The sequence below is a fragment of the Bacidia gigantensis genome, assembly GCF_019456465.1.
Source record: "Bacidia gigantensis strain McMullin 20006 chromosome Unknown contig_180, whole genome shotgun sequence".
Lineage (NCBI taxonomy): Eukaryota > Fungi > Ascomycota > Lecanoromycetes > Lecanorales > Ramalinaceae > Bacidia > Bacidia gigantensis.
The window spans coordinates 2,483,740-2,497,904 of NW_025408596.1; the positions used below are offsets into that span (position 1 = coordinate 2,483,740).

General features: G+C 35.6%; 6 protein-coding genes across 6 annotated transcripts; 3 read left to right on the forward strand and 3 right to left on the reverse strand.

Annotated features, from left to right (window-relative positions):
- Nucleotides 1-1,060: 1,060 nt before the first annotated feature.
- On the reverse strand, nt 1,061-3,150 carry KY384_003674 (uncharacterized protein; the record flags this gene model as incomplete). The annotated part of the gene is made up of 2 exons (XM_044812187.1): nt 1,061-2,984; nt 3,035-3,150. The coding sequence occupies 2 exons, from the start codon at nt 3,148-3,150 to the stop codon at nt 1,061-1,063; spliced, it is 2,040 nt and encodes a 679-aa protein (XP_044671320.1).
- Nucleotides 3,151-3,368: 218 nt separating this feature from the next.
- KY384_003675 (uncharacterized protein) lies at nt 3,369-3,857 on the forward strand (the record flags this gene model as incomplete). The annotated part of the gene is made up of 2 exons (XM_044812188.1): nt 3,369-3,437; nt 3,483-3,857. The coding sequence occupies 2 exons, from the start codon at nt 3,369-3,371 to the stop codon at nt 3,855-3,857; spliced, it is 444 nt and encodes a 147-aa protein (XP_044671321.1).
- Nucleotides 3,858-3,886: 29 nt separating this feature from the next.
- On the forward strand, nt 3,887-4,717 carry KY384_003676 (uncharacterized protein; the record flags this gene model as incomplete). The annotated part of the gene is made up of 1 exon (XM_044812189.1): nt 3,887-4,717. One exon carries the CDS (start codon nt 3,887-3,889, stop codon nt 4,715-4,717), a length of 831 nt encoding a protein of 276 aa, XP_044671322.1.
- Nucleotides 4,718-4,787: 70 nt separating this feature from the next.
- On the reverse strand, nt 4,788-5,662 carry RAI1 (decapping endonuclease targeting mRNA; the record flags this gene model as incomplete). Its single annotated transcript, XM_044812190.1, has 4 exons — nt 4,788-4,984; nt 5,044-5,337; nt 5,393-5,563; nt 5,611-5,662. 4 exons carry the CDS (start codon nt 5,660-5,662, stop codon nt 4,788-4,790), a joined length of 714 nt encoding a protein of 237 aa, XP_044671323.1.
- A 6,421-nt stretch (nt 5,663-12,083) lies between these two features.
- On the forward strand, nt 12,084-12,613 carry KY384_003678 (uncharacterized protein; the record flags this gene model as incomplete). The annotated part of the gene is made up of 2 exons (XM_044812191.1): nt 12,084-12,342; nt 12,513-12,613. The coding sequence occupies 2 exons, from the start codon at nt 12,084-12,086 to the stop codon at nt 12,611-12,613; spliced, it is 360 nt and encodes a 119-aa protein (XP_044671324.1).
- A 102-nt stretch (nt 12,614-12,715) lies between these two features.
- On the reverse strand, nt 12,716-13,924 carry KY384_003679 (uncharacterized protein; the record flags this gene model as incomplete). The annotated part of the gene is made up of 4 exons (XM_044812192.1): nt 12,716-13,281; nt 13,328-13,480; nt 13,542-13,759; nt 13,872-13,924. The coding sequence occupies 4 exons, from the start codon at nt 13,922-13,924 to the stop codon at nt 12,716-12,718; spliced, it is 990 nt and encodes a 329-aa protein (XP_044671325.1).
- Nucleotides 13,925-14,165: the final 241 nt, after the last annotated feature.

Below are 14,165 nucleotides of genomic sequence, written 5' to 3' on the forward strand. Positions count from 1 at the left end.
CGATGCATTGGCTAATTGACTGCAATTGACGTCGAGTCTGCGGCCGAGGACGGCGAACGTGATCCAGCATCAAAGTCAAGCTCAGGCCGAGCGCAGGCAGAGACAAATCAAGGCTGGAGTTGCTTGACTTAGCAAACAGTTTAGACTTCAATCCTCAGCCGCAGAGTGAGTATGCAAATTTGAAAGGGTAATGGTGTTACCGCGTTACATAAGAGAAGGAGCTTCTGGGAGGAGCGAGAGAAAGCGCTTTGCCAACAGAAACTCCAGAAACTTTTCTTAGAGGGCCGGCTGAGCATTGCCGCGGGAGCTTGGCCCTACAGAGACTGGGGCGGGCAACTTAGGCTAGGGTGGTCCAGGGGGCTCTAGGGTGCTCTAGGGTAATCTGGGGTCGGATGCGATAGCCGACTGCGGGGTGCATGAGTCCCTAGGGAAAGGGGCGACGCCGCGGGACGGGCTCCTACCACCGCCCAGAAAGGGTTAGAGCACACATTGACAGCGTTAGATTGGCCCTGACTGAGAGAATATAAAGTATAGACGTTGGATAAAGCTTTTCCCCACACAAACGTTCGGGTGCCTTAGGTCCGCTTTCTGAACCTGGGGATGTGAGACAGTACAACGTCGTGGCTCTGAACCCCCTTATTTGACTGCGACTGCAAGCTTCGAGGGGCATCTTGGTGCAACGCCATCACACGGACGCGACCGTGCAGATTTCAGGACAGGATACGCCGTACGTCATTGCCTCCATACCTCGGACTGCTGGCGTGAGGACCGTTGTGTGATACCTCGACCTACTCGCGAGTTGAGGCAGGAGAGGCTTGCGCTTGGACACGCAGTTTTGGCGACCTGAAGCTCTGAGGCTCTTACTTGCGCAGCTGTTAGAGCATGGTCTGGGCGTCTCGATCGGCACGTGGTCGTGTCTGAATGGCCATCACGGCGGCAGCGCATGGCTTTTATGTGTCTCACAGTATATTCTGAGCGACATATTGGTGACCTTGGTGCACAAAAGCTATGTCAGCTTTTGAAGAAAGATGAAATGAGGTGCTGGATGACAGAGCTCAGGTCAGAGCTTTGCATATCGCTCTTTGCGCGATTGAATTCCTTCCCAGACTGCGCCACGTCGCTCTTGGTCCTTTGCTCCTTTTACAAAGGCCAACAGCCTCAGAGTGCCAGCTGGCGTGACACCTTCAACTCGCCCGGCCATCCCGATGTTTTCAGGTCGTGCAATCTCGAGCGCTTGCAGCTCATCCATACTGAGCCCAGAGACGTTATTATAATTGAGGTCTTCCGGCAATTTTAGTTGTTCGTCGCGTTGTAGGTTGTTGATTGAGATCCTCTGTTTTTCCACGTACGGAGCATATGTGCTTCCGATCATCACACGAGTCCGAACCATGGGTGAATACGAAGCAATCTGAGGTATCAAAATGTCAAGGGTATCCATAGAGACGCCCACATGCTGTAGGAGCTCATAAGCAGTTTTGGTGGTCGGATTAGCGTGAATTTGGAAACCCTTGGAAACCCACGTAGAAGAGCTCATTCGCATGTTTTGAAGGAGCTGTTCTAAATTGTGCATCTCCGATGTCAAGATCTTATGGCTGTCCCACCGTTTCTCACCCACCACACCCACGCTTCTGCCCTTAGCTGTCAGACGCAGGTCCGCATTGTCCGCGCGGGAACTCATACGGTATTCACTGCGGGATGTGAACATGCGGTACGGCTCGGTCACTCCTTTAGTAATAAGATCGTCGATCAAAATCCCAATGTAGCCATCACCCCTGCCGATTACTAGCGGATCTTTGCTTTGTGCTGCAAGGCCTGCGTTGATGCCTGCGACAATGCCTTGCGCGGCAGCTTCCTCGTACCCAGTGGTCCCGTTAATCTGGCCCGCCAGGTACAAGCCGGCTATGCGTTTGGTTTCCAAAGTAGAACGCAGATTGCGAGGATCCACGTAATCGTATTCAACTCCGTATCCTGGCTGCAGCATCTTGACTTTCTCCAGTCCCTTAATCGTACGTAACATTTTCTCCTGGGCCTCTGCAGGTACTGTCATGGAAATGCCGTTCGGATAGATTACATCGCTGTCAAAGCCTTCCGGCTCCAGCCACACTTTATGGCTCTCTCTATGTCCGAAACGTAGGATCTTGGATTCGATGGATGGACAGTATCGCGGTCCCCTCACGGTCTCTCTAATATGTATAGTCTTGTCTAGGTTCGCTTGGATGATCTCGTGGGTAGCAGAGTTCGTGTTAGTTCCATAGCAGGGAAGCTGTTCTTGCACTGCCACAGTCTCGTTGAGATATGAGAAGGGCATTGGAGGATGATCGCCCGGTTGGACCTCCAGTTGCGAAAAGTCAATGGTATGCTTGTCAAGGCGCGGAGGCGTGCCGGTCTTCAGCCTGCCAAGTTGAAAGCCAGCATCTTTAAGGGACTTGCTGAGTCCAAAGGTGGCTGCTTCACCAATTCTCCCGCTAGGATAGACTTCCAGGCCGATATGTATCTCGCCGCCAAGGAATGTGCCTGTCGTAATCACGACTTTCTCACAATCCAGTACTTCTCCTGACTCAAGCTTAACCCCTGCGATCTTGATTCTATGCCCCTCGACATCTGGTTTCAAAACAATGTCAGCGACCTTGCCTTCAATGAGCCCAAGTCCCGGCGTGGACTGAAGCTCTGCTCTCATTTCTTTCTTGTATAAGTCCCTGTCAATCTGAGCTCGAGGACCCCAAACCGCAGGACCCTTCTTGCGATTCAGGACACGAAACATCACACCGGCTTTGTCAATGATACGACCACAAATCCCATCCAATGCATCAATTTCTCGTATCATCGTCCCCTTGCCAATGCCACCAAACGAGGGGTTACACGAGCATACGCCAAGGTCAGAAACTGAAGGCGTGACTATTGCGGTGCGTGCTCCAGAACGGGCAGATGCTGCTGATGCCTCGGTCCCCGCATGACCACCTCCAATGACCACCACATCATAGGTCCTAGTAAATTAGCTCTCAAGATGTGTAAAAGGCCAGCTGGAATAGCTCACCTTAATGTTTCGTTAACGGTGGCGAATAGCCTACTTTGTTGATGTGCAAATGACCGTACGCAAGGGCCATGGCCCCATAAGACGAAGCTTGAGAACCTCGAAAGATTCTGCAACATTGAGCGCCAGGTCAAAGATGACAAACATGATTCAGAGAGCATCGCAGGTTCGGCTTCGATTTGTCGCCAAGCCATTGGTCGCCAAGAAAAGCCGTTGCTGTCACTCGAGGGCCGTCCCGTTCAACGGTCGAGGGTGCTATGGTCGATTCACTGCCTCATGGTGTATCACAAAGGTGGTGTTACACTGTATGCTACGGCAGCTTGGCAAATGGCTGACAATGTCAGCATCGAGACCGATGCGGCCGCTGGTTGTGATTGTCGGTCCCACTGGGTCTGGCAAGTCTCAAGTATGTCCTCCCGTGTCCTTATTATAATTAGGCTGATCATGATAGCTTGCCGTCTCGCTTGCCAGGCATTACAACGGTGAAATCATCAACGGCGATGCACTACAAATTTACAAAGGTCTACCGATCACGACAAATAAGATATCAGAAAGTGAGCAGGAAGGCATTCCACATCATCTTCTGGGAAGCATTGGATTAGAAGAGGAGCCGTGGACGGTAAAGCAGTTCTTGAAGAAAGCGCAGGATGCAATCGAAGCCATCAGATTGAAAGGCAAGCTCCCAATTGTTGTTGGTGGGACGCAATATTACGTTCAGTCTCTTTTGGTTCCAAATGCAGTTGTTGAAGACAGCCAGTCGCGATTTCTCACCCCCAGGAACAGGCCGCTAGGTGGCCTATATTGGAGGCTCCAACGCAAAAGATGATCGATGAGCTTCGTCGCGTAGATCCTGCCATGGCTGATCGGTGGCATCCAAAAGACCGCCGTAAGATCCGCCGTAGCCTCGAAATTTGGTTACAGACTGGGAAGCCGGCATCTCATGTATACCAGGAACAGCTCAAAACGACTTCGCAGGATGATTCTTTTCCACCAGCGGAGCATTTTGAATCATCTGTATTGGACGATCATCTGGTTTTTTGGACTCATGCGTCTGCTAGAGAATTGCATCCTAGACTCGATAGACGTGTGGATGAGATGATATCAAGGGGACTTGTCGAGGAAGTAAAGTCCATGCATGAGTTTTCACAGGAAAGTCGCACCCAAGGACTCACAGTTGATCAAGGACGTGGTATCTGGATCGCTATTGGTTACAAGGAATTGCTACCCTTCCTTTCACATCCAAAACCTTCAACTACCGATAAAGTACAGTGTGTTGAGCGTATAAAGTTATCGACGAGGCAGTATGCTAAGCGGCAGTCCCGATGGATGCGGCTGAGAATGCTCCCAGCCTTGAGACAAGTGCGAAAGGATGGATTTCTGTTCTTGCTCGACGCCTCCGATCCTTCAACCTGGTCATCAACGGTGGAGGCACTAGCTATTGACATCTTGCGAAAGTTTCTTGATGGTCGCCGTCTACCAATGCCAGATTCGTTGTCTCAACTCGCGCGGGAATCTCTCGTGGTAGAGGAGAAGCCAGCGATGTTGGCGCAGTACTGCGAAGCTTGCGACAAAACCTTGATGTGTGAGGCTGAATGGACTCAACATCTGAAGGGTAGAGGCCATCGAAAAGCAACGCAACCAAGAAATAGCCATCATAGCCAATTCCTTAAAGTCGGTGATCCATAGAACTGGGTGTCCTGCCGGAATCAAAAACCACTTCACCTCCACGATGGCTGAGATTTTTTCGCAGTGCGGATTAACCAGTGTTGGTGGCAGCCAATAGACTTGCCTTTGCGGATTTGATATCCTGCGCCTTCGTCCTCCAGTCAACGAAATGCCGTGACAAGATGTCCCCGTTCCCAGACTCTTCTAACTTGAATACCTCGATTACCTGCGACCGTTCCTGTCTCCGGATGCGCCAAATCCCATCGCTCGAAACTACTTCTTTCAACCCTGAGGAAGAGTAAGTCTATGATGACAGACAATCTTTTGGGTGAAAAGCTCGTACATACATTCAAGGAATGCTGCCGTAAAATTGATGCAAACAAATCCATCCCAACCGCCTGTCTCCTTCACCATTCCAGGTATGTCCTGGGTCTGAAATTCTTGCAGACGCTGCAATGTGCCAAGCTCGTTTCGAAAGCCAACGATTATTTTTGGAACACCGAGAAGAAATGACTGTATCCAGAATTTGAGGAGTTTGCGTTGAAATTTGGTTCTATCCTTGGGCATCTTGATTTCGGCTGTGGTCTTCAACTCTACCCAATTGACTGGTGCTTCTGGGGTTACAGGTCTACAATCCCAGACTACAGTATTTTAGTAGCCATGTTGAGTTTCTCAGGCACGACTCTGCAGACTTACGAGCGTCAACTTCACCACCAAGGATCAATTTCGTCTTGCCGATGCCGGTCTTGACTATTGAGCAATATTGAGCACAGTTGTTCACGATTAAGTTCTCGCGATTCTCGATGAAATCCCGTGACGTTGGATCCCACCGATCAGGTAAGAGTGAAAGAGTTTCGAATTTGTAGCCTTCAAAATTCAGTACAATTTGTCCATTGCTGTCTTCGATGACTCACCCCAAAAACTCATCAGGTCCTGGGACGGGGCACCTGGTCGGCTTGGTTGCATATGTTGTGCCATCCGAGACTCGAGTTTGTGTGCGTGATTCTCTTCAATATATCTAAGAAGATAAGTTCAATGCGAAGGCAAGTCAGTTCTTCGTAAAGGGAACTCTACATTGTTTCCTTGAGGATGGTTAAACGGTCAATCATCTGAAAATGATGAATATGCTTCGGATTATCCTACCTGAAACCTAGTCGCATTCATCTCAAAGCTGACAATCATCAGAAGACTGAAACCGAATTGGGGATGACGTTCAATCTACCCGCTCAGATTGTCATACGGCGTTGCCATTATCTACAATATTCCGTCAGCTGCGGCTATTCAGTTTGCATGGAGATTCACCTTTGTCATCATCCCTCTCCAAGTGATGATATCTGCGGCACATTGCGAGCCAGTCTTCGCTTCGAGATCGGCAATAGTGTGAAGTAAACTATCGAGATGGTCATCTTGACTATCATCAAGTTGCCGAAAAGTTTCGAAGCCTTGAGATAGGTTGGCCCCTATCCTAGGCGTATAGTAATGACGGAGAGATCTGTCGTCAAGGTGGAAATGGTGCTCATCGTCGTAAGAGAAGTATGCAATTTCCTGAGGAAAATATTAGATCTACCATTTTCCCTACATGAAATACAACACCTTTGGCCTTCGAATTGCAGCACTCAGACCACTTTCAGGAGCAAATCTTTTCAAAGGATGAATTTGAAATTGATTCATACTCAATGGTAATCAACTACTTCTTAGGAACCTGTCTTCCGTCTTTCATTCTTTTCATCAAAGCATCGGAATCCTGCGAAGACGAAACGTTGTCAGTGGAAATGGATGAGAGCTCCTTATAGATTAAGTGAGAAGAGTTGACTGGGAGCCCGCCCTTTCAACAATTACGTATTTGTGATGGCAGTCACCTTTCCAGCCTTTCAGTATTTATCGTCATAAGCGCGTAATATTGAGAATGGCTTGCTTGTGAAATTCCTAGGTAAACATGTTGCGATCGTGCAATCTGGGCCTCGGCAATAAGCAGCTAGCGTACTTTGCCACTAGTTTGCCACTAAAGCAAATCGCTATTATACGGATATAAAGCTTAGTAATAATTACTAAAGATTAGTTAGCTATATATCTATAAAGTATATTAAGCTATATATATATAAATTAGTTATTATTAGTTAATAGTTATTCTTTTAATATATAAAAATTTATAAGTTATTTTAAACAATAGTTATTTCGCTTTATATTATATAGTTATAATAAATTATAAGCTTAGATAAGCTAGCTTTACTTTCTTTATTTTACTAACTATATCTAGTAACTATAAAAATATCGCTATAGATAATAATATCTATACTATATAATAATGAAAGTAGATAAGCTTTAGTATAGTTATTTATATAAACTTATTAAAGGATCTTTTATCTGCTATTAATTTAGTTTTTAAATAGTAAGCTTAAAAGTAATCTATAGATACTCTTAATTTTAAAGTTTTTAATAAAGATATAATAAATAAAGTACTTTATAAAATAATAAAACTAAATGCTATTAATTAATTAAAGTAATTAATAGAAATAAAAGACTTTTTAATATTTAAATAATTATAAAACTATATACTTAAATATATATAAAAGCTAGTATTTAATATCGAGTATATTAATTAAAAAAAATATAATACTTTTATAAAGTTATTCCTAAAAATACTATAAAGTTTTTATAGAAATTATATCTCCTTATTAACGCTTTACTAAAAATAATCTAATATATATAATATAAAGTCTATAATTTATTAGCAATAACTAGATTTATCTTATTAATATAATAAATACTAGTAATAAAAGCTAAACCTAAGGAATCTATAAATATAGGAGTATTTAAAATTAGATAATTAAATAACTAAATTAAAGAAACTAGCTTAAAAAATAAATAAAGTACTACTATAATTAAAATCACTATTATTAAAATATTTAAATATAATAAGAATTATAAAATAGTAATCTATTACTTTTATATTTCCTATAAGCTTAATATAAAAATAATTATTTAATAATTTAAAGCTATAGAAGTAAATACTATAACTTATAAATATAATATTACTTATATTAAATAAAAAAAATTAAATTATAAGCTTAAAAAGAATATTAAATATTAGTAATATAATAAACTATATATAATATATAATTATAATTATAATAATAATTTAAATAATATTTTAAATACTTAGCGGGAATATAATAAACCTACTAATAAATAAAAAAATATTTAAACTAGTAACTAGAAAAAACTAAATAAAAAAAGTAATAAAAAAAACTTAAAAAATTAATACTAAAAAAGTTATATATAGCTATAGCTAATAATACTAATAATAATAAATCTTCTATAGAAAATACTAAAGTTGCTAAAGAGTAAGCTTTAAGTTATAATTAAATACTTTTATTACTAAAATATATAAATATTAATTACTTTAATTATAAGAAAAAAGATTATAAATTAATATTAAGTTATATAAAACTTAATATAGAATTATAGTAAATTAATTATATTTTAGCTATAGAAATTAAAAATAAATTTATATTTATTAGTTTAATTTTATCTATAAAATAAATAATTAATTTAGGAGTATTTAAATATATAATAACCTTAAGAATTAACTTTATTATATATAATAAAGTCTTAGCCACTATTTGAATTAACGGTAAATAAATACTAATATTACCTAGTTAAAAAAAATTAAAATAATAGTAAATAGTAAAAAATATATTATTAAAAATATTTTATATATACCTAAGTTAAAATATAACTTATTATTAATTTTAGCTTTAAAATATTTTAGATTTTTAATATAATTCTAGTAAAAAGTAGTAGAGATTATATAGAAAAATATATTAATTATAGTAGGGTATAAAGTAAATAATTTATACTTACTAGCTAATATATTAATATAAGCTACTTTAGTTTTAAAAGAAATTCTAAAAATATAGAAAATATTAAAAATCTAAAAGTAGTTAATAATATAAAATCGATTAAAAATAACGCTATTGTAGTTAAAAAAAATAAGTTTAAATAACTATATAACTAACTTAAATATCCTAGTATTATATATATAAAAAAGTTATATAATATAATATATAGCCTATAAAAACTTAAAATCCTTAAGGACTTTTTCTATAATATATATAAAAATAATAAATATATAAAATATATAAGAAAATATAAATATAAAAAGTAAATAAAAGTAGAAGTATATTTATTTTATAATATTTAAAAACTATATAAAGTATAAATAGTAATTCCTAGGATTAAGGTAAAACTATATTTTATATTTATTATTAATAAAGTATATAGCTATATAAAACTATTTCTAATAATAAATAGGAAATATGTATAAAAGCTTATTATAAAAATAGTAAATTATTATAATTACTAAAAATATAATAGCTAAAAAATTATTATATAATTTATATATTTTAATAATATAAAAGAATTTTTATTATTATTAAAAGTTTTAAATAGTAAAGTATATAAATAAAATATATTATAGACTATATATCTAAGTAAAATAGTATTGCTAAATAGTTTAATAGAATAATTATAATAATAATAAAATATATAATATAATATACTAGTTTACTAGATAGATTTTAGCTTTATATAATAAATTATATAAATTACCTTAGAAATTATATTCTATTAATAGAAAAACTTTATTTTATATATAGCTAAATAAGTTAGAAACTATTAATTAAGTCTAAATATATATTTAGAATATTATATAAATATAGTATATTAAAAAAAAGGTAATTTAAGCTTAATAGCCTAGCTAAAGATAATATATATTTTAGAGTAGTTTTTATTATTTAAGCTAAAGTTTATTTATTATATAAATAATAAATAATTATATTTATTAAAATAAAAGTTTTTAATACTAAGTATATAATATACTTACTAGTAGAGATTAGTAAAGTGCTAATAAGTATTATAGAACTATTAGTCTTTATTAATAATAAAAATTATTACTATATAAAAGAAAAAGTATCTATAATATATTTTTTAGCTTTTATTATATTATTTACTTTTTAATAAATAAGTAAAGTTAATTTAAATATTAAAAATAGTAATAATAATATTATTTTTATTATTATTATAAATAAATTAATAATATTAAAATATATATAAATTATTGCTAATAATAACGCTATATATAAATAGTCTCTTCTTTAGAAAAAGAATAAAAATAATTTTTTTATAATTTTTTTAATCTTTTTAAATTAAAGGATTATTAGAAAAAAAAGTAATTCTGTAAGTATATTTAAGTCTAATTTATATAAGTATATAAAGTAAAACTAAATTAACTTTCTACTATTAATATTTATTCTTATATTAGAAAGTTAAACTAAAAATAATATTAATAAAAAAATAAATATTAATATTAATATTAATTTTAATATTAGTAGTAATTATAGTAAATAGTAATTTTATTATTCTATATATAATAGGGGAACCTATAATTTTTATATTTTTAATAATATATTTAGAAAATAGTAATTTAATATAATACTTTTAGTTTTTATAGAAAAGGACTTAATTATTTATAAGCAAGTAATTAACTCTATAAACTTATTTTACTAGAATAAAGCTATTTAGAATAAGCTTAACTTTTTTATATTAAATAATATTTAGGAGATTATTAATAAACTAGCTAGCTAAAAACTTATAAATTATAAATAAATTTTAAAAAAAAATTCCTATTATTTAGTATAATAAATAAATATAAAACTAGACTAGTAGCTTATAGATTTACTTAAAAAGAAGGGATTAATTATAATAAAATATTTATACTAATACTTAGATTTAAATCTCTTTACTTACTTATTAGTTTAATAGTAAAATATAAGTTATAAAAATTCTTTATTAATATTATAATAGCTTACTTAAATAATAACTTTAATGCTAAGATTTTTATACTTTTATTAGAAGGTATACTAAATAATAAGCGATTAAAAAGAAAAGTTTTAAAGCTTAAAAAAGCTTATATAAACTAAAGTAATTAGTTTAAATCTAAGTAATTAAATTTTATAAAGTTATAAGTAAATTTAAATTTTTACTTATATTTATAAATAGCTATATCTTTAAAAAGACAATAGATAATAGATAAATATATTTAATTATACTTTGTATTAATAATATTATTATTATTTATAAATAGAAATTAATTTATATTAAAATTAAAAAGTTTCTAGAATATTATTTTAAAATTATAGATTCTAAACTATTAATAAAAGTCTTAAAATTATAGATAATATATTATAATAATTATATTATAATAGATTAAACTTCCTATATTAAAAGACTAATTAAGTAATATAGTCTTACTATCGCTTAATTTATAAATATTTTTATAAATAGTTATAAAGGTATTATATAAGCTTAGTTAAATAAAAAGCAATATAATTAATATAAGTATTAATATTTAATAGGAAAGCTAATATACGCTAGTAATATAATATATTTAAATATTACTTTAGTAATATTAAAGCTTAGTTAGTTCTATTATAATCTTATAGTATAATATATAAACTTATTAATAAAAGTTTTTAAATATTTAAAAAAAGTTCCTAATTTAGTAATTATATTTTTATTATAAAACTCTATTACTACTTATTATATAAATACTTTATATATAAATAATTATATAGATAAATAATTAACTTATAGCTATATAATAACTTATTATAGTATATTATATATATAGTATATTTAAAAATAATATATAATAGCTATATTAATAATTAAAGCTAAATATATAATACTTTATAAAAGAAATAAATTTAATATATAAGCTTTATAATAGTTTAATAGAATTAATTTTAAATAAAAAATATCCTATTTTATTAAAAAATAATAATTCTAAGAATATTACTTTTATTAAAAACTTTAAATTCTACTAAAAAATAAAGTATATTACTGTCTAGTATTATTATATTTATAAATATATATAGGAAGGCTTTTTAAAGGTAGAGTATATTAATATAAAGGACTAGCTTATAGATATATATATTAAGCTATTAAATAAAAACTACTTTAAGTATTTATAATTAAAATTAAACTTTTTACCTATTATTTAAGGAATAGTTTTAAAAAAGAATATTATAATTATATAATCTAGGCCTTAGTAATAAATAGCTAGTATATTTTATTATTAATTTATTATTAAAATAAATTGCTATTATATAGATATAAAATTTAATAATAACTACTAAAAATTAATTAGCTATATATCTATAAGGTATATTAAGCTATATATATATAAACTGGTTGTTGTTAGTTAATAGTTATTCCTTTAATATATGAAGATTCATGAGTTGCCCCGGACAATGGTTATTCCGCTCCGTATCGCATAGTTGCAACAAAACAGACTTCAGAGCCTTTGACAACCAGTCATGGCAACATGGCATCCAAAGCCCCTCCTTCACGTACCAATTCAGCCGGCGTCAGTCGCAAGCTTTTTCATCATCATCTCAGCAGACGTCCAACTAACGCGTCGACTGCGTCCACATCGTCGACCACAATTTTAAACACAAAGCGAGACGATGCCGATGATATCGTCGCAAAGGATAGCGACGGCAATTTTCGCCTTCGTGTCCTTAAGTTGCCTCCCCTAGAAGATGAACAAGCCCAAGAAGAGGAGCTGGGCAACGAGAGGGACAGTGAGTTTAAATGTCTTGCTTAGAACGGTCGCAAGCTGAGCACGAACAGAGCTCGAAGCGAAGATGTTAGAGCTATACAAAGATCGAAGCTTGCAGCCTGGAGATCCAACCGGTAGGTACTGGCTGATATTTGGATCTATGCCAGCAAAACTGACACTTGATATCTATAGAACTTCTTGCAGCAGTGCAAGCTACCCTCAAACGCAAAGTAGCCTCGCTAGATGATGACAATTGGATATTCGAAGCAGAGCAGCCGTCACAAGACGGATGAATCAAGGCTGACACACCATATGCATCTCCGAACATATTTCCGACTCGTCTACAGCCTAAACAAAACACCACCTTCAAGACGACCTCCGGTGAAGCCGAGATGTCAATCCAACCCTTCAGTTGGGGGCAGCTGTACAGGTTCCCGCTTCTTTGCCTGTGGTTTCGAACTGCCTCCAAAACCCATCATGCTCCCCATCATATCAAATAATGGATTGCCCTGCCTCGGGATCTTGATCCCAAAATACATCTCGCCAATTTGTGCAAGCGCGTCATTCCAACCTGCCACTTCCTTCACATATGACGTATAGTGTTTTGCTAGTTGCTTGAAAAGATCGGCGCTTCCTCGCTGGACTGCGAGGAGTAGCAAGCCTAGAAAGTTCAGGAGGGGTAAGGAGGGGTAGACTCGCATGTCGGAGGATGTGCTTGAAACTTCTTGCACCATGAGTGCTTTATTTGAGGAGGAGAGGCGGGATGTAAAGATGAGGTATGCTTTGTTTGCAGAGCGAAGGTTGCTAGTCAGGAGATAGGGAAAGATGCAACGCGCACAGTAAAGGGCGGCTGTGTGAGAGTCGTCTTGTGTGTACCAGTCATATTCGACGCGAGCGAGGACTTCAGGGGAGTCTCTAGTGCCGAGGGCAAGATGTCGTTCCGCATCATATGGCTCCGCTTCTGTATTACTGTCAATCACCGTGTCACTGTGGTAGATGAGACATACCTTCAGCATACAACAGACCAGCAACGTGATGTAGCTCTGGGTCCCCTGCTGGATACTCTCCAACCTTTGCACTCCATTGTATCATCTCCGTCACGAATTGCTTTTTCGTAGGCTCGTTTGGCGGAAATGCCCGTAGCAATGACAACAGCTTTTCTGTTTGATCCCAACTCCATCAGCTCACAATCGGGTGTACATCCACAGGTTTGAGCCCGACCTTTGTTCGTGCTATCCGCGGTCTTCTCACTCTTTTCTAGCACATCGACGAGCGCTCTCGTTAAATCGCCGCCACTTCCACCCTGCCCAGCCTTGAGAAGTGCTAATGCTCCACCGTGTAAAACATCGAGAGCGCTATCCCAATCCTGACTTTTCACATAGCGAGCTGAGATGGTTCTGAGTTGCTGGTGCGCTTCATAGTAGTCTCCGGCTGCTATTCTAGAAATTTGGTGGGTCAGTAAGAGCTAAGCAACGCTTCTTAGATTTAAGTCTCAAGGGGAAGTGAGAGAAGAGATTGAGGCTTTCAATTTGCGAGAAGCAAGATACGTACCGCTCTTGCTGCCGCTCTATAGTCTTTTGAATCTTCTTAGTTTTAGACGTCATTGCATAGAATAATGGTCATTGAGGCGAAGAATAATGACTAGAGAAGGAAGATGAGGCCAACAGGTAGGTGATTTGACGCTAAGAGTGTTGTCCACTATAGCACGGGCAACAACATCTGATTTGTGCTGTCAGGCTCTAAGGGCGGTTTGAGAGAAATATTAGAACAAGTTGACTTCTTAATTATGATGCCAAATTATATACACGAATGAAATTTAAAATGATAGCTGCCGCGCCCCTGTGC